Source organism: Alosa sapidissima, chromosome 13, assembly GCF_018492685.1.
Source record: "Alosa sapidissima isolate fAloSap1 chromosome 13, fAloSap1.pri, whole genome shotgun sequence".
Lineage (NCBI taxonomy): Eukaryota > Metazoa > Chordata > Actinopteri > Clupeiformes > Clupeidae > Alosa > Alosa sapidissima.
In genome coordinates, this window is record NC_055969.1 from 29029247 (window position 1) to 29054081 (window position 24835).

The following is a 24835-nucleotide window of genomic DNA, read 5'->3' on the forward strand; positions in this document are numbered from 1 at the left end:
CTCTGTCTGTCTATCTCTCTGTCTATCTTTCTATCTCTCTCTGTCTATCTCTCTATCTCTCTCTGTCTATCTATCTATCTATCTATCTATCTATCTCTTTCTCTCTGTCTGTCTCTCTCTCTCTCTCTCTCTTTCTGTCTATATATCTATCTATCTCTGTCTGCATGTCTGACTGTATGTGTGCAACTGCAACTGTCGGTCACTGATGCGGATCTGTCCTGCTGTTGTGTTTTAGGCTAAGGAGCAAGGCAGGTCAGAAGTGGAGGAACTGCTCACCAAGCTTGAGAAGGTGAGCTGAACTAGACTGCTTTCAGTACCTTACACTCCTGTGCTACAGAATTACTCATCTACTCTTACAGTATATAGCAGTCCTACAAAATGCACCGTGCACTATATTCAAGATGAACTGAAGTGCATTGTTGTAGATTTATGCTTAGCAAACACTCATAAGCTCTAGTCCCAAACCTGTATATCTCTTAGTTCAGTTTTTGCATCTAATTTGATAGTTTTTAGTTGAATCTGCAGTTTAGAGAGTATTTCAGAATAACTGTATTTTTCCAACATTTCTACTGAATTTGAATGACTATATGCATAGCAGAAATGGCATTTTGTAACTGTATGTTGTGTAGCTATGTTCACATACAGCTGACATGTACATATACAAGTAGTATAAATGATATCATGTCAGTGCTTTTCCAGTTTTCTGGTTGATTTACTCCAGAAGGGGTGTGCTTTGTTGGTCCTTGAGGTGTGTGTGTGTGTGTGTGTGTGTGAGTGTGACTGATGCTTAACTGATGCTTATCACCCCGTGCTTTCAGACTAATGCTGAGCAGCAAGTGAAAATTCAGGAGCTCCAAGACAAACTCTCCAAAGTAAGTGCCTTGATGTATGTGTGTGTGCGTGTGTGAGGATATTTGTGTGTGTGTGTGTGTGTGTGTGTATGTGTGATGGCTAATGTTTTTGTGTGTGTAAGAGTGGTGCTGTGATGCAGACAGTGGTAGCGTAATGACGTTGTTTAATGAAGCGTAATGAATGGTTGGGCATGATCTGTTCTCAGTGAGGGGACAGACAAACACCCCTCTGTCTCCTTCCTATCCCTCTCCTGTACCTGCTAATGAGACTCTGGAGAGCACAGCCACTAGCTGGACAGAGTCTGTGCGCGTGTGTGTGTGTGTTTGTCGTTATTATGTGTGTGTTCCACTGTGTGTGTATTGGGTAGTGAGTGTGCATGTATAGATGAAAGCTAGAGTGGGCGGTGTGTGTGTGTGTGTAAAGTCGTTATTATGTGTGTGTTCCACTGCGTGTGTATTGGGTAGTGAGTGTGCATGTGTAGATAAGCTAGAGTGGGCGATGTGTGTGTGTGTGTGTGTGAGGGAGAGAACTGCAGCTTTATAGCTACGTGCCAGGTTTTTTTTTTATATCTTGCTCAAGGCCATCCTACCCGAGGGGAGAGAGAATGAGAGTCTGGCCATTTGATTGTAAAAACTCACACACGCGCCGTGCTTTAATACAAGATAACTTGTGTGTTGTGAGGTGTTATTTCCCTGTGCCCCTCACAAAGCCACATTTCTCAATGGCTAAAACTGCACACAATGATACTGTCAAAAAATTTAATTAAAATACCACTTGCATACAGTGCCTATAAACAGTCTTCAGCCCCATGCTAAAGTTGACTAAAAAGAGGGAAAAAAAAATAATTTATTGAAAATGGATCTTAATGCCTTAATTAAAAAGATTAGGAAAAATCCAACCTTTTAAGGACACCAATTTTCGTAAATAAAAAATACAGGGTGCATAAGTATTCATACCCTTATGTTGAATTCCCATAAAGGCAGGCAGATTTTTATTTTTAAAGGCCAGTTATTTAAACACATACACTTTACCATATCTCACGATTGGCATGTGGTACTTTCCATAAGATCATCTCTCAATGCAAATCAAACCAGCTATTAGGCTAACTAAAAAAATTAAACCATCCATTTTTTTTTAATAAGGCATTAAGATCCATTTCCAAAAGATGATTTTTTTTATTTCTCTTTTTAGTCAACTTTAGCATGCATTGATGTCTGTATCTACCAGCTCTGAGTCAGCCAGATCAGTGAATCCTAGGAACGGAAAAAAAATTGAGAGTGTTGTCACTGTTGTGTGGTGTCTTTTTTTATTTTTTTTTTAATAAAAAATGGATTGTGTGGATAACACTTTTAAGTTTGCACACTTTGAATGTGAGCACCAGAGTAAATAGTTTGATTCTGATATCTGAAGGGAATCATTTCTTTGCACCATGGAACCTTGAATAGTTCATTTTCACAGTCTTCTCCTGGTCCGCCACTGCGTTACTACCACACTGGTTTTACTCGAACGCATAATGGTCTTAAGAAACAGCAGGCTAGGGTCTACAGCTGTCCTCTCTAGCTCCCTGACAGTTCCTGTCGGTCATGGCGGTGGAGGCTCGTCCTGACGCGCTCTGTTCTGTGACCTTTGACCCAGGCGGTGAAGGCGAGCACCGAGGCCACGGAGCTGCTGCAGAACATTCGGCAGGCCAAGGAGCGTCTGGAGCGTGAGCTTGAGCGCCTGCGCAGCAAGTCCGACCCCAGCGACACGCTGCGCAGACGCCTGCGGGAGACAGAGGTACACGCGCACGTATACTGCACATATACAGTACAACCACACACCCAAGGCACTCATGCATATATACACACCCAAATCCAACCTTTTCATACATGCACAAGCATTGCATAGGTAGTCATACACACTCAGAGGGTCTGTCTGAAACAGAAGGCCGCTGCCTGTCTAACCAACGATTACCCTAGCAGGGATCAAGTAACCAGCTATGAACTTTGTTTTGTACTGCCTTCAACTTCCACAATTTACCCTTTGCTAAGTGGAAGTTGAAGGCAGTATGAAGAATACATAGATAGATGAATAGATACTTTATTCATCTGGAGGGAAATGTAGGCATACAGTAGCTTTTATGATGTACACACACACAGTGGCGCCGCCAGGCGTAATCCTGTACGCACTGTGCGTATAGTTTTTCAACGCTTTATTCAGGAAAATCATTCAATATTACAACAATAAAAATAGCGTGTGTACTGTCTTAATTTAAACATGCTTCGCACACAAATGATAGCCTATGTTTAAGGCAAAGAGAATGGACATCTCAAAATAAGGATACTTTAGAAGATGATTGGTGTAAACTTTGTCACGACATGATGAGCAGTCCAACCAAACAGCAGTGTAAGCAAATCCTTATTGTTAGGTGACCATAGCTGTCTTTTCTCTAGGCCTAGGCCTATCACAAATCCTTATTGTTAGGTGACCATAGCCGTCTTTTCTTTAGGCCTATAGGCCTATCGCAAATCCTTATTGTTAGGTGACCATAGCGGTCTTTTCTCTAGGCCTAGGCCTATCACAAATCCTTATTGTTAGGTGACCATAGCGGTCTTTTCTCTAGGCCTAGGCCTATCACAAATCCTTATTGTTAGGGGACCATAGCGGTCTTTTCTCTAGGCCTATCGCAAATCGCGACATAGACTCATTGCTTTCTTCTTTTCTTTTCTTTCCCTTGTTCGCGTGTTGGGTAGTGAAGCGATAATGCATTTAAAGCAATGTTCACGTCACGTGAACCAGAGCCGATATGGCCAGAGCTGCTTGCTCTTATAAAGGTATTTTTGTCCCACCCAAATTGCGAGGACGGGAACACAATTGTGAGCTGATAGTCCATCCTCATGTACATTGTGAGCTTCCTCATTTACATTGTGAGATTCCTCATGTACATTGTGAGCTTCCTCATTTACATTGTGAGATTCCTCATGTACATTGTGAGCTGATAGTCTATCCTCATGTACATTGTGAGCTTCCTCAGGTACACTGTGAGCTTCCTCATGTACACTGTGAGCTGATGTCTATTCTCATGTACATTGACTTCAAAGGAAGGTATCTTAGGAGGCTGAATTTAAAAACAAAATGTGATTCAGACATGCCTTGATGCCTTGCTGCCACCGAATGGAAGGTTTCAGGCAGACCCACTGACAGATCGGTTTTATATCAACATGAAAACAAAGAGGGACACTTGAAATACATTGCAAAACATTGTAAATACATACATGACAACACGTGCAGAGCTGCAGTATTATATTATGTTTAGCTGTAGTTTCAGCTTGATATTATAAAATGTATGATTGCTGCCATAAACATGGCTCAAACTGTGTGTGTGTGTTTAGGAGGGCAGAAAGACCTTGGAGAACCAGGTGAAGCGTCTGGAGATGGTGGAGCGCAGGGAGAACAAGCTGAAGGACGACATCCAGACCAAATCCCAGCAGATCCAGCAGATGGCTGACAAGATCCTGGTGAGAGCGCAGCAGGGATAAGACGTCTGAGACTCTCCCCCCCACCACCCCCCCCCCCCCCACCTCTGCCCCCCTGCTCCATTTGCCCCCCTCTCCACCAACTGCCCCTCTGCCCTTTTTTCATCCCTCTTTCTATCCTCATCCTCTTGTTCCTCAGTCTATTCCCTCCATTCTTTGCAATCTCATGTGTCCTCTATCCACGAGTCCCATCAGCTTGTGTTGGTTGATCTGCATCTCACTCGTGTTTGTCTATCGTTTCCCTCTTCTCCTACTCTCCCCTCACTCTTCTTCCCTCTATCTACAGATTAGCACCCTCTCACACACACACACACACACACACACACACACACACACACAGATGGAGCCAAATGGGATGTCTTGCTGCGACACAACATACACTCATTAGCACCCCCCCTTGAATAGGTCATCCTGCTTGGTACTGGCCACACACACACACACACACACACACACACACACACACACACACACACACACACACATCAGTCCTCCTTAGAAGGGACCTTCTGCTGCACGCTCCCACTAGTGCCTCAGCCTGCAGCCAGCATGAATGGCCTCCGCTACCACTCTCTCTTCAACTCCCAGCTCTTCAAAGCAAGTGGCCTGCTCCTCTCTCTCTCTCTCTCGCTCTCGCTCTCTCTCTCTCTCTCGCTCTCGCTCTCTCTGCTCTCTTTGATGATCTGCTCGTCTGTGAAATAATCCACTTGGATAATACCAACATGGCTTCGATCTTGCGGTCTTCGTGTGTTTGCTTGCCTCATATGGAAGGTTTGCAGCTTTTACTGAGTTTGTGTGTGTGTGTGTGTGTGTGTGTGTGTTGCAGGAGCTGGAGGAGAACCTGCGGGAGGCTCAGACCACCACTCAGCGGATGGAGGCTCATCTTGTGCAAAAGGAAAGACACTATGAGGACAAGATCAAGGTAAGGGGCCGCCCACTGTTTACTGGCCTCAATGGAACCCTTCACAGCCAAACAACTGGACTGTAAAAACAGCATGGGAGGGTCCATGGATAAAAGCGTAAACAGACTTAGACGGTCTTAAAAAGGGTTTCTGAGGTTGACGCAGGTTAAGTTACAGAAATCCACTCTGTGCGCGCGTGTGTGTGTGTGTGTGTGTGTGTGTGTGTGTGTGTGTGTGTGTGCGTCTGCCTGCAGGTTCTGGAGGCCCAGATGAAGGCGGACATGGCGGAGAAGGAGAGCCTGGAGTCCAAACGGGCCCAGCAGGAGGAGGAAGCCCGCGAGAAGTGCAAACTCATCAGCGAGCAGAAAGCGGTGAGTCGGCACTATCAGACACACACACACTCACACTCACACTCACACACACACACACACACACACTGCCATTCACAAAGATACACTTCAGAGTTACTTTGCCTCCTACTTTGTTGATCTGTATTCTTAGTATACCTTCAGGCGCCACACTCTTTTCACCACTATTTTCATATGAAACCTGTGCAACTTTTCTCTTGTTGTGTTGGTCTGAACTAACATCCCTCTGTGACCTTTTTTTTTCTGTCACCTACTGCCTCTACTGTACAATCCACACTGTGCCTAAGAATGGTTACCGTTGTTGTCCTCTACGCTTCTCCCCCTGCAATGATAATACACAGACTGTGTTGGTCCATGTTAGCGCTGGTCTTACTCCCCCGTCCCCTCCTGCTGGCTGGGGTGCGTGTTGGAGTGCCGATCTGCTGGACTGTTGATGGATTTAGCGCTGTTTGTTTTTTTCTGGGCAACAGACCTAGTTTGTGCTAAAGATTAGCTCGGTGAAGGGGGAGCTTTAAGGCTCTGTGTTAATTGGTGTGTGCATGTGTGCTTTATAAAATTGGGGCTTTGGCCAGTGATCTGGTTATCGTGATGGACACAAGCTAACTCATTTGGGTTAATAGAGCTCTTATTTGGGAACAAGAGATCTACTGTATGCTCTCTCTTATACGTGTAGAACTTGCCCCACAGGTCTTCTTACTCAATCGGACCAATTACTATAGACTGTAAATAGTGGCCCCCATGCATTCATAGTTCATAGCATAAGCAGAAATAGGTAAAAAATACATTCAACATGATCACATATGGGCTTCACTTACCAACACATACCAACTTGTACAACCCAAATCTCAGCAGATGCTAAATGTTTTAAGAACTGTTTGCTCCTTACTGTCATAATTAGCCTTTAAATAATGCATTACCTACTCTGCAATGGAGAATTAGAGCGAATGTTTATCAGGAGATATGTGTGTGTGTGTGTGTGTCTGTGTCTCTCTGTGTGTGTCTGTACTGTGTGTGTACTCTATTCTGTGAGAATGTGATACGACTCTTTGTGCATTACAATGCTTTGAGCTTGTGCACTCTCTCCTCTGCAGACCATCAATGCCATGGACTCCAAGATGAAGAACCTGGAGCAGCGCATTGCTGAGCTCTCCGAGGCCAACAAGCTAGCTGCCAACAGCAGTATCTACACCCAGAAGAACATGTGAGTGGCCTCTTCCTCCGCACCCACTACCCACATTTCACACACACACACACACACACACACACACTATTATTAACTGTACTCCTGTAACTTCATATACTGAATATAGCTACTCCAAGATTAATGTCAGCCCTGGACCAGCTAACTAACCCCAATAGCCCATTAACCCAAAAGGCTGCATGTTGCTAAGATACTGCGTAGCCATCATAATATGTTATATGCACGCATTTAAAATCGAGCTGCTAGCGCTCGCAGTAATTTCTTTGCCCAGTGCTTTTATCTCATGTAATTTATAGTGCTGTAAAGGAATGTGTTTTATCCGTGCTGGTGCTTCTTGGGAACGCAGCCTCTGACCCCGGGCGCAGTTAGCACCATGTTCTTCAGACGGACATCATACGCTGGCCGTTTAGCAAAGCCCGGAGCTGGCCCTTCATCCACGCTAGCACCCCCCTTACCTCTCCCCAGGCTCCCTCCTCCTCCCTGGGCCATTAAAGCCAAAGGATGTTCATCTTTGACCTTAATGGTTCGCTCGCTCACAACCCAAGTGAGCCGCGAGACTGGCATCAATTAAGGAGCTTTGTTCTCCTCTTCTTCGTCTCCTTGACGATGCTCTGACTCCCCAAGTGGACGCAGTGAGCGCGTGTCTTTTTTTGTGTGGAGGTAGTCTTTAGAGGAGTGTGGCGGCTGCTGCTGCTGCTGCTGCTGCTGCTACGTGGCCAGCGTTTCTCATGCAAGACGGGTGGTGACTGCACCTCCGCTGCCAGGGCCGTTTTTATGAGCGCGGGCCCCCAGGGGAACACTTCTGAGCCGAATCTCTTCGCATGAAAGCCGCAGTGTGTGTGTGTGTGTGTGTGTGTTTGAGAGAGCGGGCCTGGAATTGTGAGGAATCATGAATAGGATACGAGTGTGTGTGTGTTTGAGAGAGAGAGAGAGTGAGCGTGAACAATGTGCTTTTGGGATCAGTGTTTCAGAGAATACTTAATATGAGAGTGAAGAATGGTTTTGTTCTGAAATGCAGGTTGGTGTGTGTAGATGTCACTGGTGGTGAATGTTTTATTCTTCCTCTGGATGACATTTGAAATATGTAAGCTGCATCAGATGGATATTCATTATTCACTTCCGGGATTGTGCTGTACGTTTGTCTCTGTACAGAACAGTTTGTAGTAGGATTAACCTTTTCCATGTCGAAAGTGAATGTGTGGTTCTGTTTCCTCCTAAAACCTTCATATTCATTTATGTAAATGACTGCCAAACCATGCTTTAGTGATAATGAAATTCTGCCTCTCTCACTCTGTGTGTGTGTGGGTGGGTGTGCTAATGGGTACACGTTGATGTGTGTGTGTGTGTGTGTGTGTGTGTGTGTGTGTGTGTGTGTGTGCCTGCAGGAAAGCTCAGGAGGAGATGATCTCGGAGCTGCGTCAGCAGAAGTTCTACCTGGAGTCCCAGGCGGGCAAGCTGGAGGCCCAGAACGCCAAACTGGAGGAGCACCTGGAGAAGATGACCCAGCAGGAGCAGACCAAGAAGACCCGGCTCATCGAGCTGGAGACCCGACTCCGAGAGGTGAGAGGAGGGAGGCGGATGGCCGGATGGATAGAAAGATGGATGGATGGATGGATGGATAGATATAGATATAGATGAACACGGGTGAAGACGGGTATAGACCCTTTCAAGAGAGTTTCATTATCAGCATCATAGTTGGCCCCACAAGGCTTCCGTTTTAACACTCCATATGTTATCTTAATGCAGAGGAAGTAGATTGGGAACCAAATAGAACGTTCAAGCATTGTTTTTGTTTTTATTGTTGAAAGGGTCTATATGGAGACATGCTGCAAGAGATGAAAGGGACAAAAAGTTAGAAAGATGGATGGATGGTAGGTTAGATAGTATTAGCTAGAGGTAAAGATAAATCAGTCACAACTGAGAGAGAACAGTCCCTAGAGATAGATCGAGACGGATGAGCTGGTTGAAGAGTGCTAGAGTACTGGCTCAGTAGACTATGAGCGCTTTATTCAGATGTGTGCATGTGTGTCAGAGAGAAAGAGAGAATGACAGAGCAAAGGCATTTCTTTTGGTTTATAAACCAGCAGAACAGAGTCCCAAAGATGATGCGCAGAAGTGCAGTGAACAAAGTGATTTGGCAGAAGAGGAAGATGAGGGAAGATGAAACTGTAGTGTTCAGCGAGGAATTGCTGACAGTAGAAAAGCAGTATTCGGAGATGAGACGTGGACGTGACTGGACTGACGCGGCATCTTGGTTCTTTGTGTCCCCCCACAGATTGGCCTGGAGCACGAGGAGCAGAAGCTGGAGCTGAAGCGGCAGGTGACGGAGCTGACGCTGTCGCTGCAGGAGCGCGAGTCGCAGATCAGCGGGCTGCAGGCGGCGCGCCACGCCCTGGAGAGCCAGCTGCAGCAGGCCAAGACCGAACTGGAGGAGACCACGGCCGAGGCCGAGGAGGAGATCACCGCGCTCAGGGTGAGGAGGGGGGGGGGATCACCGCGCTCAGGGTGAGAGGAGGGGGGGAGGGGTGGTTACCACGCTCAGGGTGAGAGGAGAGGGGGGGGGGGTCTATTCCAGAAGAGTACTCCTAAGAGCCCAAAAGATTCTGAAGGACTCTTCTCATCCTAACAATGGATTATTCCTACCGCTGAAATCAAGAAGACGCCTATGTAGTCACAAAGCCAGAACTGAGAGACTCAGGAGTTTTTATCCCCAGGCCATCCGAACTCTGAACTCACACTATACTGACTTTGCACACATTCACTCCTCAGCACTCTCAAACATTTCCCAACTCTGAACTCACACTATACTGACTTTGCACACATTCACTCCTCAGCACTCTCAAACATTTCCCAACTCTGAACTCACACTATACTGACTTTGCACTCATTCACTCCTCAGCACTCATGACCCTCCCCCCCCCCCCCACACACACACACACACACACACACACACACACACACACACACACACACACACACACACACATACACACCTACAAGACTTTTAGCACTTTTACATCCCTCACCCTATGCTATAGACCTTTTATTTATTTTCTTATTTCATCACACGTCAAAACACACACACACACACACACACACACACACATATCTGACTTTCTCCAACTTTTGCACATCTCCATAGAACTTTTTATTTATTATTTTTGATTTCTCCTCCATCTACCCATGTCCTTGATTGCCTAGCCTTTCTGCCCACCCCACCCCCATCCCCAACACACACACAAAAAACACACACACTTCCATCATCACTGTCATCACCTCACATACATACAGCACACTGCTTGCTACAGTAAGCCTCCTCTACTTGCTGCACACTGCCCCCCCCCCCCCCCTCCCTACATACACAGCACATTGTCTTCAGGATCTTCTCCAACACACATCCTCTACATACTTACAGCACACTGCCCCCACCTACCCACACACACACTACACACACACACACACACACACAGTCACTGCTACACTCCCCTCCCGCCCACACACATCTTCATCACTCACATAGATCATACATACAGTACTCTGCTTGCAATAGTAAGTCCCTTCACCATACTTGCAGTACACTGCCCCCACCCCTCTCCCCTACATACACAGCACATTGTCTCATGAGGAAGCTTCTCCAACACACATATTGCACACTGCCCTCTCCCCACATACACAGCACACTATCCCATCTCCCCTGTCATCCCCCCAACACACACACCAAGACCCCTGGCAGTTGGGTTAGTCCCTTGAGCCGTGGATCTGCCCAAGGTTTCTTCCTTGGTAAGGGAGTTTTTCCTTGCCCCTGTTGCTCTTGGGTGCTCCTTGTTGGTGCCCCCCCCCCCCCCCCAATTCCAATCCTCCCCCACCTTTCTTATGCAGCCATTGCCACTTAATCTACTAAACCCCTCTTCTACTGCCCCCTCCCCCACAGCACAAATAGGTTGACACCAGACATAATTTCACTGCATTTCTTACTTCCAGTAACTATATGCATGTGACAATAAACTTCCTTGTATCCTTGTATCACCGCGCTCAGGGGGGGGGGGGGGGGGGGGGTCGTCGTCATCACGCTCAGGGTGAGAGGAGAGGGGGGGAAGGAGAGGAGATCACCGCGCTCAGGGTGAGAGGAGAGGGGGGGGGGGGGACCGGTAGACGGGGGACAGATCAGGTCAGGGGGCTGAGGGGGAAGGGTGAGGGATGGATTGGGCCAGAGGTGGAAACATCTGGCTTCAGAAAGTCCAAAACCATGTATTGGTTCTACCTGTGCAGTGTGATGTCATTGAGTAGCTGATGGATGAGGAGTTAGAGCTATAATATAGAGCTATTTACAAATATGAGATGGGACTTGCACTTTCTGAAGGTTTTCAACTCTAGATGGGGGGCTAGAAGGAGGGAGGGATAGTCACTAGGTCTTGATTCCTCCTACAGTGAAAGGATCTTATGGTAAAAGTTGATCTGATCTTTCTGTGTTGTGTCATACTACCTCAGTCACTGTCTTTTTTGCACAAATACACACCCTCATACTGTGTTCACTAGGTCTGCAACTAAGGATTATTTTGATAGTCGACCCATCTGTCAATTATCTTTTTTGATTAATTGAGTGGTAGAAATGCCAGAAAATGGTGAGAAAATGTCAATCAGTGTCATCATAGAGGAGAAAGTAAATCAGAAAATATTGAAGTTTAAGGAGTTAAAATCAGATAATTTTGACTCAAGCAGGTTGACCATTGCCAAAATAGTTGGTGATTAACTTAATAGTCGGTTCATTGTTGCAGCGAGTGTTCAAATCTAACTGGACACCCCTATCTCCCGCAGGCACACAGAGATGACATCCAGCGCAAGTTTGACGCTCTGCGAGAGAGCTGCTCGGTACGTAGCGGCCATTGACCTCACATTCTTCTCCCAAGTGACCACTGTTCACACACACACACACACAGACACACACACAAGATAGCAGTTAACCAGCCAAGTCTGCAGGCAGTCAAATTATTTCATAACCAGCAGAGAACATTTACAGAGGTAATAGAGCCCAAAGAAGTCTAGAAAATGAAATTTATACTCAATTTAATACCAGAGAATTCTTCAAAGAGATTGAGATGGGGGTTTCAATTAATCAAATGGGATTTAATTCCCGAGTCTGACAGTAACTAAGTTTCAGAGTGGGGTGTGGGTGGGAAAGATAGAGAGCGAGAGAAACTGGAGCGCTTCAGTTGTCTCTGTCAGGGGACATGTTTTAAAAGAGGAGGGAAGGGGACTCCGAGTCCATCTGGCCCTTAGTGGTCTGCCCTCTGAGCTCAGGGGATACGGCAGGTGGGGCCTGGCCCGCCCCACGCAGTGGATCACCGAGGCTCATGTCAGCCTTCCCTGACTTACCCACCCCATGGGCTACTGGGTCAGGAGAGTGTGTGTGTGTTTGCGTGTTTGCGTGTGTGTGTTTGTGTAATGTCTGTGTTGGGTCCACGGTGACTCAGGCTGCCCTGACTGGCAGGGGGATTGCAGCAGTGGGCCGCGGCCAATAAGCTAAATGACAACTGGCGTGCAGACAGCAGCATGGCCGCCCTGTCAGCTCCGCTCTTGCGTCAGGGAGCTGTTTTGGCATGGTGAGCCCTCACTTTGGGCTTTGCTGCTCACGTGACCCGGCCGATGTCTGCCTGCACTAATGCAGCCCCATTGCCAACATCTGTCCCAGCTTACTGCCGTTTCATAAGCAGTTTACGAGACAGTAAAAGCCAATATCAGTGCCCTTAGATCCTCAGTTGCAGTTTGGTTATTACGATTCAAACAGCATCAGCACCTTGTTTGACAAGCCAGGCGGTGGGTACGTCTCTTTACAGCTATCTGCATTTTAACAGCTAGGCATCTCATAGTTTTATGCGTTGCACTATTGTGTTAGTGGTTGGGATTGACTGGTTGTTTGTGTGTGTGTGTGTGTGTGTGTGTGTGTGTGTGTGCGCGGGTGTGTTTTCAGGTGATCACGGACTTGGAGGAGCAGCTGACCCAGCTGAGCCAGGAGAACGCTGAGCTGAACCGTCAGAACTTCTACCTGTCCAAGCAGCTGGACGAGATGAACGAGGAGCGCGAGGAGAACCTGCAGCTCAGCCAGGACATGGACCGCCTGCGTCGCGAGGTGGCCGACCGCGAGATGCACCTCAACAACCAGAAACAGGTGCGTCTTACAGATGTCTTATGCGCTGAAAGGAGTAGCCAGAAACAGTAACAGTAATGAAGAATAGCTCACATAAGGTAACCTAGCTATAGACATAACGGTAACAGCACAGCAGTCTATAACCAGAGATATGTATGCCTTGACAACAGCAACAAGATCCACCTGTTATTGGTGTGTGTATGTGGTGTCGTTACATGTTGACCCCCATGGGTTTCACAAAACACATCAAAGTCAAATGCAAAACACATCTACATGTGTCTATCCACATTTCTGCAGACACACCTGTACACACAAAACATGACTTTCTGTATTTTCTCTGTGTGTTGACCATGCTGTTGTGTTGTGTTGTGTTGTGTGTGTGTGTGTTGTGTGCGTGTATGTGTGTTGTGTTGTGTGTGTGTTGGCCTCCGTGTGTGTGTTGTGTGTGTTGTGTTGTGTGGTGTTGTGTGTTGTGTTGTGTGTGTTGTGTTGTGTGTGTGTGTGTGTGTGTAGAACATCGAGACTCTGAAGACGACGTGCAGTATGCTGGAGGAGCAGGTGGTGGAGCTGGAGAGCCTGAATGACGAGCTGCTGGAGAAGGAGCGCCAGTGGGAGGCCTGGAGGGGCGCGCTGGACGATGAGAAGAACCAGGCCGAGAGGCGCACACGCGACCTGCAGAGACTGCTCGACAACGAGAAGCAGAACCGGTAGGAACGTGTATATACACGCGCACACACACACACATACACACACACATACACTCTGTGTCTGAGTACACACACCAAAGATAAGTATTAGGGCTGTCACTTTACGTTTGAAAATTCCCACCAAATTTACGCACTGGAAACAGCCTATAGTTTCAATCGGTTTCTATCGGCTGCTGCTGGTGTTTTGCCAGAAAAAGACCTGTGCAACATGAGAGATGAGTGATAACCCCTAATAACTTGAGGAGTTTGTCATTGTGCACAAAACTTCACGCCAATAAATCATCAGAAATATTGCTGACCTGTGCGTCTCAAGTGCCCTCTTTACGGTCGTCCTAATGCCTGTTAGTTGTCCATGGATGGCCTATATTTGGCGTTGAAAATGGAAACGTTCTTTAGACATGGAAAATCGATTTTACAATCGATTCGATAAACACTTATGTCTCAAATCGAACAGGATTTTCACACACACACACATACACACGTTGCTGTATCAAGGGAGAGATAGAAGTGCTAGAGACAGCTAGGTGAGAGATTTTGCTAAATACAGCAACAGCAAAAACCTGCATGGATTTTCAGACAGCTGCATCTCTCAGTAGCCTAAGGCGAATCAGACCATTTTGTTCTGTTCAGAATACCATCTCTCGCACTCTCGCACTCGCACTCTCTCTCTCTCTCCCTTCCTCTCTTTCTCCATTCCTCTCTATCTCCCTCTCTCAGCTCTTCAAGGTGTCAGTTCATCTTAGGCAGATACACCCTCAGCTTACCCCCCAAAATGTTATTCCCTATGCTCCAGTCTCCTGTCCTCTTCTCAACCCTTTCATCTTGTCCTCATGTCTGTTGGCGATGGTCTGTTCATTCTCTCTGTGTGCGGTAGGTTGCGTGCGGACCAGCGCAGCTCCGAGTCTCGTCAGGCGGTGGAGCTGGCGGTGCGCGAGCACAAGGCCGAGATCATCGCCCTGCAGCAGGCACTGAAGGAGCAGAGGCTCAAGGCCGAGAGCCTGTCTGACACAGTGAGTCTGCCTCACACTCATCCCTCTCCTCTCTCTCTCTCTTTCTCTCTCTCGCTTTATCTCAAGGCCGAGAGCCTGTCTGACACAGTGAGTCTGCCTCACACTCATCCCTCTCCTCTCTCTCTCTCTTTCTCTCTCTCGCTTTATCTCAAGGCCGAGAGCCTGTCTGACACAGTGAGTCTGCCTCACACTCATCCCTCTCCTCTCTCTCTCTCTTTCTCTCTCTCGCTTTATCTCAAGGCCGAGAGCCTGTCTGACACAGTGAGTCTGCCTCACACTCATCCCTCTCCTCTCTCTCTCTCTCTCTCTCTCTCGCTTTATCTCAAGGCCGAGAGCCTGTCTGACACAGTGAGTCTGCCTCACACTCATCCCTCTCTCCTCTCTCTCTCTCTCTCTCTCTCGCTTTATCTCAAGGCCGAGAGCCTGTCTGACACAGTGAGTCTGCCTCACACTCATTCCTCTCCTCTCTCTCTCTCTCTCTCTCTCTCCCTCTTTCTTTTCTTTGTTCTTATCTTTCTGACATTGAGTCCCTTCTTCACTCCCCTCTCTGTTTCCACCCTGCTGTGCATCAGTTATATGTTCCCTTTCTATTCTTCTGTTTTTAGTTCTCTGTCCTTCTCTCCTTCTCTATAACATAGCCTCCTCCTCTTCCTCCTCCTCCTCTTCCTTCTCCTCCTCCTCTTCCTCCCCCCCTCCCCTCTCTTCCTCTTCCTCCTCCTCTTCCTTTGTCTGATGCTGTGAGTCTATCTACCACTCCCCCCCTCCCCTCTCCTCCTCCTCCTCCTCCTCTTCCTCCCCCCTCCCCTCTCTTTCTCCGTCCCTCTTCCTGTCCCCCTCTGTGTGTCTCTGCAGACACAGAGTCTTTGTGACCCCCCCCCCCCTCCTCCAGCCCTCCGTGCCCCATCCTTATCTCCTCTCCAACCCTATGAGATGCTGTGCCACTCATCCCCTTCTCACCCCCTCTGCTCCCTCTCTCTCTCTTTCTTCTTCTTTCTCACTCCTCCTCTCCCTCTCAGCGTCAGTGTGACATGCCCTCACCTGACCCCCCCCCCCACACACACACACACACACACACACACACACACACACACACACACACACACACACACACACACACAGACATACGCACATACGCACACACACATATGATCACAGAGATACATCACTGGGGAAGACCTCATGTGCCCCTTTCTATTTTTACTCTTCTCTTCCCCTCCTCATCTGTTTTTATCTGTCAGGATCTAGTTAGTGTTCTTCCTGAAGACCAGTCTGCTCTATGAGCCCCTTCATGCTCTCCCACAGATGAACTTTCCCCCCTTAAGCCTCCTGGACTCGACACTCATGTTTAACTCACTGCTCTCTCTCTCGCTCTCTCTCTCTCGCTCTCTCTCTCTCTCTCTCTCTCTCTCTCTCTCTCTCTCTCTCTCTCTCTCTCTCTCGCTTCCTGTCCACTCTTCCTCTCTCTGCTCTCTTGCTGTGCTGTGTGCGCCCCCAGCTGAATGACCTGGAGAAGAAGCATGCCATGCTGGAGATGAACGCTCGTAGCCTGCAGCAGAAGCTGGAGACGGAGCGGGAGCTCAAGCAGAGGCTTATGGAGGAGGTACAGTACGCACAAAGGAGAAAGCCATCACACCAGCACAGGGCTGCACGTTCCCGAGCACTGTGTCTCAATTCAGGACTGGGGCAGGTGGTTTAGGATTTGAAAATAGATAATTATGTATAACGGCATTCAAAGTTTCTGATAAGTTCAAGCACAGACATTTCCCTTGCCTTAAGCCTTGCCTCAATGATGTTTTTGACGACGTTTAATGTTCAGATGGTTAAACCATTCCATACGTGCACAGACAGTGGGGCTGACTTAATCATGTGTTGCCTGCCTGGCCATCCCCAGCAAGGGAAGCTGCAGCAGCAGATGGACCTGCAGAAGACCCACATCTTCCGCCTGACCCAGGGCCTCCAGGACGCGCTGGACCAGACCGACATGCTCAAGACCGAGAGAACCGATCTCGAGTATCAGCTGGAGAACATACAGGTACCATGCGCACACACACACACACACACACACACACACACACACACACACACACACACACACACACACAGACACAGACAGACACACATACATACACACACACACACACACACACACACCCCAGTCATGGAACTGCACTTCAAGTACACCGATATTTGCATTTGTTTACAGCAGTGACACTCTGCAGTGTTATCCATCCCAAATGTACTATGATTTTGCATGCGTAAGTGGATGGACAGATGAATGGGCAGAGTCCTTTAGAACAGGGTGCTGTTCTATCAGTGCCATCATGTTTCTCAAGAGGCTTTTGTTTCATCTCCATGGAAACTGCAGAGTGGGGTCTGTTATGTATTTACACTGTTCTGTTGTCTCCCGAAATATCAAATGTCTAAATCCGTGAAAATTACCTCCTTTTCATTATCCGGCACGACTAGCAGTGCTTGCTTTCATCTTAAAGTATAAATTACCTTTCAGTATTCAGCCAAGATGGCAGGTAGAGCCTGACACTCTTTTGTCACCCTCGGATAATTATCCGACCGCAAGAGTAATGACTCATCCGCGCCACTCGTAAAAACACACTTTGTAAAAGGAGCCGTGAGTCTTTTCTCTCACAACTTTCCCTCTCGAAAAAGCCAAGCCTTTGCGCTGCGGTCACGGCCCCTCCGTTCATTCAAGCGCATTTACACCGAAGAGGCCCACCAAATCCTCCCGTCGTCCTTGCTCGTCTCTCAGCGATAATTAGTTTCTTCTTCTTTTTTCTTTTTTTTTTTGTCCGTGTGCCCATGACCAATCGGCCTCCCCAGACTGCCACACTACTTGCCTTCAAGAGCAGCCCAAAAGCAGCTCCGCTGGGCCACTGGGTGGAGGCTGTGTGGCCCGGAGAGGGAGGTCCTTCAGCAGGAGCCCTCTGGGAGTCTGAGCCCTGGTGCACAACAGACGTGTGTGTGTGTGTGTGTGTGTGTGTGTGTGTGTGAGTGAGAGAGGCATGGGCATGGACTGTTTTCAGTATGTGCATATCATGCATACAGTGTGAATGCTCTAACCTGTTGACATGAACACTGAAAGGAAAATGTAGGCATTCCGCAGCACACAAGATGCATCTGATGTGCACAAGATCTTAGTGTGTCTCTCACACACACACACACACACACACACACACACACACACACTTCATGTGCTCTTTACAAGTAGAGGAGGACACTCTGTCTGACTGATGAAAAGTATCAGATGTGTCTGAAGCACTGGGATTGAGCTTATGAAATGTTGCTTGTTTAACTAAATGGTTCCCGTTTGCCGAGTTTTGGACTCACTCTGCCTGTAAAGTGCAGTCATAAATTGTTTTTTTTTCTCCTCCTTTTTTCCCCTCTATCTTTTTCTTTTGTTTGCTTCCTCTTTCACTCTTCCATGTCTGCTACCACTCTCTTTCTCTCCTTTCTATCCCACTTCATCTCTAGGCTGTCTACTCTCATGAGAAGGTCAAAATGGAGGGCACCATATCCCAACAGACCAAACTCATTGACTTTCTGCAGGCCAAAATGGATCAACCCAGCAAGAAGAAGAAGGTTAGACACCACCAGACAGTACGACACACACACACACGCACGGATACACACGAAGATGTGTACACTCACACACACACACACACACACACATACACACACACACAAACATGTATATAAAAAGATGTATACACACACACACACACACACCCAGTAGTGAGGGCCCTGAGGCGCTGCTTCAGCTCGTTAAGGAGGTCCTTAACGATCAGCGGCGTCCGGTGGGCACCCATCTCCCCAGCCCGTTCATAGAATCCATATCTAATTATGTGGCGGCCATATATCAGGCAGAACGGGGTTTGAGAGGTGCTGCGCCGGTCCCAGTGCAGACGCAGCGCTTTCTCTGGCCATCGCTTCTGTGGACGCCACGCCAAGCCACGCCTCCCCTCCTCAAAGTGCTGCAGAGGGGGAACTGATTATGTTTAATGAAGGCTTTGGACCACCGGGGGGAATCACTCAAATCTCTAGTACAATCAGGGTGTCAGGCTCCATCTCTCTTGTAATCAAGGGCTGATCTCTTGTTGAAGAGGAGTAAAATAACACGTATGCAGAGCTGCTTCTTGCTTCTTCGACTTTCACAGCCCAATTTGTTTGGGTTGACCTTGTCCACTTGAACCCAGATCCCTGTGGTCAGTTGTGCCACAGTTGCCCCATAAGCCTATTATGAATTGTCCCATTGCCATGACAACACACACTCATATCAGTCCGTGTTGGGTTGTCTCCCCTGTCTCACTCTGGCTGGCTGTGCAGGGGGGCATCTTCGGCCGGCGGCGCGAGGACATGGTGTGCCCCAACGGAAACAGCAACGGCAACGGCGGCGCAGTGGGCGGCGTGGCGGTCCAGCCGGCCGTGCCCATGCAGTACAGCGACATGAAGGCGGCGCTGGACAAGGAGCGCGCCCGCTGCTCCGACCTGGAGGAGGCGCTGCAGAAGATGCGCATCGAGCTGCGCTCACTACGCGAGGAGGGTGAGGCGCCACACTGGCACACACACACACACACACACACACACACATCGAGCTGCGCTCACTACGCGAGGATGGTGAGGCGCCACACTGGCACACACACACACACACACACACACACACACACATCGAGCTGCGCTCACTACGCGAGGAGGGTGAGGCGCCCCATACGGCACACTGGCATACAGTACACACACACACACAGACACACACACAGACACACAGACACACATACACACTCACTCACTCACACACACACACACACACACACACACACACACACACACATCCCAAAGTATTCTCTTATCCTCTCTCATTCAACTCCAGGATGTAAACATTTCAGTGTTACAGCAACAGCAGACGACAAACAAGGAACAGACAACATAACACACAGTATCATTATATGTGTTCCTCAGCCTCCCCATAAAACAAAGGCTACTATTGTAAATACTGTAGTATGTTGTCTCATCCTTATTAAGTAAATGCTCCTGTCCTGACTTCTCAAGGAATCCCGCACTCATAAAAGTTCATATTGCACTACATTCTTTGCAGATAATCTCCCGAATTAGAATTCAGTATTCAATAGAAATTTGGTTTTTAATTGGCAACAAATGCAGCGGGAGTCAAAAACAGCACAATGACTATGGGACACCAGCAGGCATGAATGTCACTTCCCTGCCCCAGTTTGGTGTTCTCTTAATGAATGTTGTGCCAAAAGTGACCGCGTTGGCCACTTTGTGGGGAGAGCCGCTCCCTCCTCTCTGAGTGTGTGTGCTCTGTCTAGAGTTGACCTTTTTATTTGAGAATGGGCTCCAGGAAATTTTGATTTGATCAATGGTGCAGCAAGTGCGCCATGAGCACACAGGCTTGTTAAAATTCTGAATCCTGGAGCCTCTGAGCTTGTGCTAGCACCAAGCTGATGAGTCACCTGTGCCCACGCGCGCACACACACACACACACACACACACACACACACACACACATACACATACACATACACATACACACGCAGAGAGACATCTGCCTTCGAGCTCCAGGTCTCTGTGGATGGGCTGTAATTGGCAGTCTCGGTGTCTCTGAGGTGCTTTCTTGCGTCTCAGGGCTGTGAATGAGAGATTTTTCTGCTTTTCCTCTCTCCTTCCCCCATCTCTTCTCTCTCTCTCTCTCTTCTCTCTCTCTCTCCCTCTCTCTCTCCTTCCCCCGTCTTCTCTCTCCTCTCTCTCTCTCTTCTCTCTCTCTCTCCCTCTCTCTCTCCTTCCCCCGTCTTCTCTTTCTCTCTCTCTCCCTCTCTCTCTCCACCTCCACCCGTCCCCTCAGCGGCTCATTTCAAGGCCCAGGAGCACGGAGCCTGTCCCGCCACGCCGGGCACCGCCCGCCAGCAGATCATCATGTCGGCCATCGTCAAGTCCCCCGAGCACCAGCCCAACCCCAGCAGCCTGCTGGCGCCCAGCTCCACGCGCCGCAAGGACCCCTCCACGCCCGAGGGTGAGTCACACCCCACCCCCCCACCCTGCACCACCTTAGCACAACACCGCACCAACACCCATGTGTCAATTAAAAGTAGCAAGAACAGCTCTGACACTGGAAGAACTCTGGAGAACTTTGTAGATGCCTGTTGAGAGCTACAGCTGTGGAAAGGCTTGCAATGCCTAAATAGAAGTCTATGGGTAATGTCTAGGCTGAGTATTCAAGTAAGTTTATAAGCACATGAACAGGTACTGCTCAGTTACAGTAAGTGATTTCAAATATACATTTTATGAAGTCTTAAGACCTTCACACAGTATGGTGTGAGAAGTATATTGAGCATATAGGTAATAATAAATAGATAATAATAATAAATAATAGAGTATTTGATGACTCACAGCCCCCTTGCTACAGTCATTATGTATTTTATTCGATTACGGCAGCTCCTCTGCCTCCTCAGGAGCCTCATCAGTCTGGTCCAGAGGCCGTAGAGCAGGAGAGCTCAGTGAGTGGACAGGGAGTGTGTGTGTGTGTGTGTGTGTGTGTGTGTGTGTGTGTGTGTGTGTGTGTGTGCTGTGCGTCTTTGTGATGCTGGTGGCGTGAGTGGCCTGAGTGGCCGCAGCGGCGCGTCTGATTGGAGAAAACGACGGGTTTGTCCTCGTCCACTGTGTCTGTCCTCAGTCGTAAGTCAGCGACGCCTTCGGTGGCAGGCGCCTTGTTCCGACAGCGCCATAAACTACGGCTGGAGAGAGGGGAGCCGGACACGTATTAGACTCCACTCTCCTGTAATTCACTGGCCTTCATCTCTCTCTCTCTCTCTCTCTCTCTCTCTCTCTCTCTCTCTCTCTCTCTCTCTCTCTCTCTCTTTCTCTCTCTCCCTCTCTCTCTCTCTCTTTCTCTCTCTCACTCCCTCTCTCAAGGTTTCACCTCTTCTCTCTCTCTCTCTCACACTCACACATTTGAGCACACATGAAGACCCAAACAAACACAGTATATTATTTCTCCTAACTCTTTTTCAAGCTGCATCACATACTCACTCTTTCTATCTCTCTCTCTTTCTATCTCTCTCTCTCTCTTTCTCTCTCTCTCTATCTCTCTCTCTCTCTCCTTTCCTACCTCTCTTCCTCTATCTTTTGGGGTCTCTTGAGGTTTGTGCTGTGTGCCAGATTGACTGTTCCAGCAAATCTTCTCCCTTTTGTCTTTCAAGTCCATTGTTCCCCTGTGCGGTCCCATCACACTCTCTCTCTCTCTCTCTCTCTCTCTCTCTCTCTCTCTCTCTCTCTCTCTCTCTCTCTCTCTCTCTTTATCTCCCCATCTCTGTGCCTGCTCCTCATTCACTCCCTCCTCCCATCCCAACACGTTTATCTTCTCTCTTTGTGCTCTTTACAGAGAAGAGGAGGGTCACTTTTGAAAGTAAGTTGTATAACCCACCCCCAAACACACCTCATCTCAACCCTACTCACACACACACACACACACACACACACACACCTCTGCAAGCACGGTTCCCACTCTGAGCCCTTTGTGGTTGTCATGGAGACAGATTTATCAAGCCTTGCACGGACCCTTCTCCAGCGGCTCACATGAGAGGGACGCATGTCCAGGCTGCCTCCGCCGCGAGCGGCACTTTAATCCGCCGCGGCCTCACATCACCTTGTGTCGTGACGGCCCCTCCATAGTAATGCCATGCCTCTCCCCTCAAAGATGCCCCATTTGCCCCAGCTGTGGCGCAACTGGCTGGGGCACCTGCACCGTACGCCGGCGACCCGGGTATGATTGCCACCCCGTGGTCCTTTCCGGATCCCACCCCTGCTCTCTCTCCCATTCACTTCCTGTCACTCTCCACTGTCACTATCATTAAAAGGCATAAAAAGGCCAAAAAATATACTTTCAAAGATGCCCCATTCGAAAATTGAAAGTGACGTCAATTAGGGAAAATCAGCGGGCTAATTAATTACTCCTGAGTCCCTGTGGTGGCTGGTGAATTGGCCCCCAACTGCATATCGATACGAATGCTGATTGGATTTTCTGGAAAATCATATTTAAAGTTACCAAAGTTTATCTTCTCTAGTGCATAGCTGCATAAATCTGAAGATCTCCATGATGCTGGATGCCCCTTCCCATGTATTATGTGTCTCTTGATCTCTCTTATATACACACATACACACACACACACACACACACACACACACACACACAAGAGAAGTACAAAACAAAAGCATAGCAGCATGTCCTTATTCTGCCTCTGTGTCTATGCAGCGACAGATCGTCGTGGCCTTGTGGTGCATGCACCATAGTTGCATCTGACAGTTCTGGACTAGGATGAGATGGAGTGAATGGGGCTCAGAAGAGAATGAGGGGGGGATTGGATGGCTCCGTGCCTTTAGACTGCCAGGCCATTGTCATGCTCTGAAATGCTGCTTCACTTACAGATTTGTGCTCTTTCAGTTGTGTGTGGCTGAATTTTTTTCTCCTGTCTGTGACTGGATCTCCTGCCTGCCTGAAGCGCGCGCACGCTCGTGCACACAGACACACACACACACACACACACACACACACACAAGCACACATACACACAACTGCGCACATGCCATGCAAAATGTTTTTTAAGCCCATGTCTCTTCTTTTCTGTTTTGTTTGTGTATTGGGAGAAGAATTGTTGTTGCCAGTTTCATTGCAATTGGCTTGTTAGGATTTGCATACATCTGAGGCGCCTGCGCTGCGCTGCGCTCCACACCCTGCCTGACTTGTATCTCATGCTGTTATGTAAGCAGGAGGCTGAGTGAGACTGAGGAGGCCGACACGGCACGGCTGTCAGTCTGGACGAGCCTCAGGGTCACTTAGCCGCCTCGGCTCCCAGGTCCCCCCCCCCCCCCCCCCCCACCGGGAGCTCCTCGATTCTAGCCGACAATCCGCGCAAGAGATTTCTCATTGGCTTTTCTTTCCTTTCTTCCTTTCTTTTCTTGTTTTTTTTCTCTCTTTCTCTGATCCCTCGCTCCTGCAGAGTACGGGCGGCGTGTGAAGGAGAGGATGCACCACAACATCCCGCACCGCTTCACCATGGGGCTGAACATGCGCGCCGCCAAGTGCGCCGTGTGTCTGGACACTGTCCACTTCGGACGTCAAGCTGCCACCTGCCAGGGTAAAAGCACACACACACACACACACACACACACACACACACACACACACACACACACACACACACACACACACTGGTGCATTGGCTCTCTCTTGAGAAATGGCTTCCTACATCCATACATAAAAGCCTGAGACCTGTTAGGGAAAGATCTTATCCTAACCATTTGCCAATAGCCACAAATTCTCCTTTCTTACATAATTTTGATATATAATGTTCAGACAACTTTGCTAAATTATGCTGATGTATTAAAAGTTTGATGTATTATGCTATAACTATAGCTATGGGGAAAAAAAACTGTTTTTCCTCATTATCAGCACAATTTTCATGCTGCTCAGAAATACCCCACCGACCAACCAACCATGTCAATGAGCATCAGGTATGTTGCTGTGTGGCTCTCATCTGCTCTGCCCTCCTCTCCCCTTCGCCCTCAGAGTGCAGCACGCTGTGCCACCCCAAGTGCTCCCCCTGCCTGCCCGCCACCTGTGGCCTGCCGCCCGAGTACGCCACCCACTTCAGCGAGGCGCTGTGCCGGGACAAGGCCAACTCGCCGGCCCTGCAGGTCAAGGAGGCCAGCGGGCACGTGCGGCTCGAGGGCTGGATGAAGCAGCCCAGGTGGGTGCTGGATGAGCAGAGTGCAGTGGGCACTGCAGTGGGCATCAGTGGGGCGCATCAGCAGTCTGCTTGCTGTTTCGTAGAGGTCAACAGCCTGGGTGTGGATTGTCAGAGTTATGTAAATGCATTATGTAATGCATATAATCACTGGCGAATTGTGTTTGTGTGTGTGTGTGTGTGTCTCCATTCATGCGTCATATAGGAATGGAAAGAGAGGCCAGCAGGGCTGGGAGACCAAGTATGTGGTTCTGGACGGGACCAAAGTGTCCATCTATGAGAGCGAGCCTAGAGATGGTAAACCTTCACTTCAGCTACGCCACTTTTCTGATGAGCTCTTTCAGTTTGCAGTGTTACAAGAACTTTGTTCT

General features: G+C 48.5%; 1 protein-coding gene across 1 annotated transcript in view; it reads left to right on the top strand.

Annotated features, from left to right (window-relative positions):
• Positions 1–24835, top strand: part of cita (citron rho-interacting serine/threonine kinase a) — a 71704-nt gene that overhangs the window by 36397 nt on the left and 10472 nt on the right. The window contains 21 exon segments of the mRNA XM_042060035.1: positions 236–289; positions 819–872; positions 2488–2628; positions 4224–4349; positions 5191–5286; positions 5521–5637; positions 6726–6835; positions 8221–8395; positions 9111–9308; positions 11651–11704; positions 12804–13001; positions 13494–13687; positions 14562–14697; positions 16193–16297; positions 16589–16729; positions 18184–18291; positions 19036–19252; positions 20567–20734; positions 23718–23855; positions 24287–24467; positions 24670–24761. Of these exon segments, the coding sequence (XP_041915969.1) occupies positions 236–289; positions 819–872; positions 2488–2628; positions 4224–4349; positions 5191–5286; positions 5521–5637; positions 6726–6835; positions 8221–8395; positions 9111–9308; positions 11651–11704; positions 12804–13001; positions 13494–13687; positions 14562–14697; positions 16193–16297; positions 16589–16729; positions 18184–18291; positions 19036–19252; positions 20567–20734; positions 23718–23855; positions 24287–24467; positions 24670–24761 (2803 nt within the window).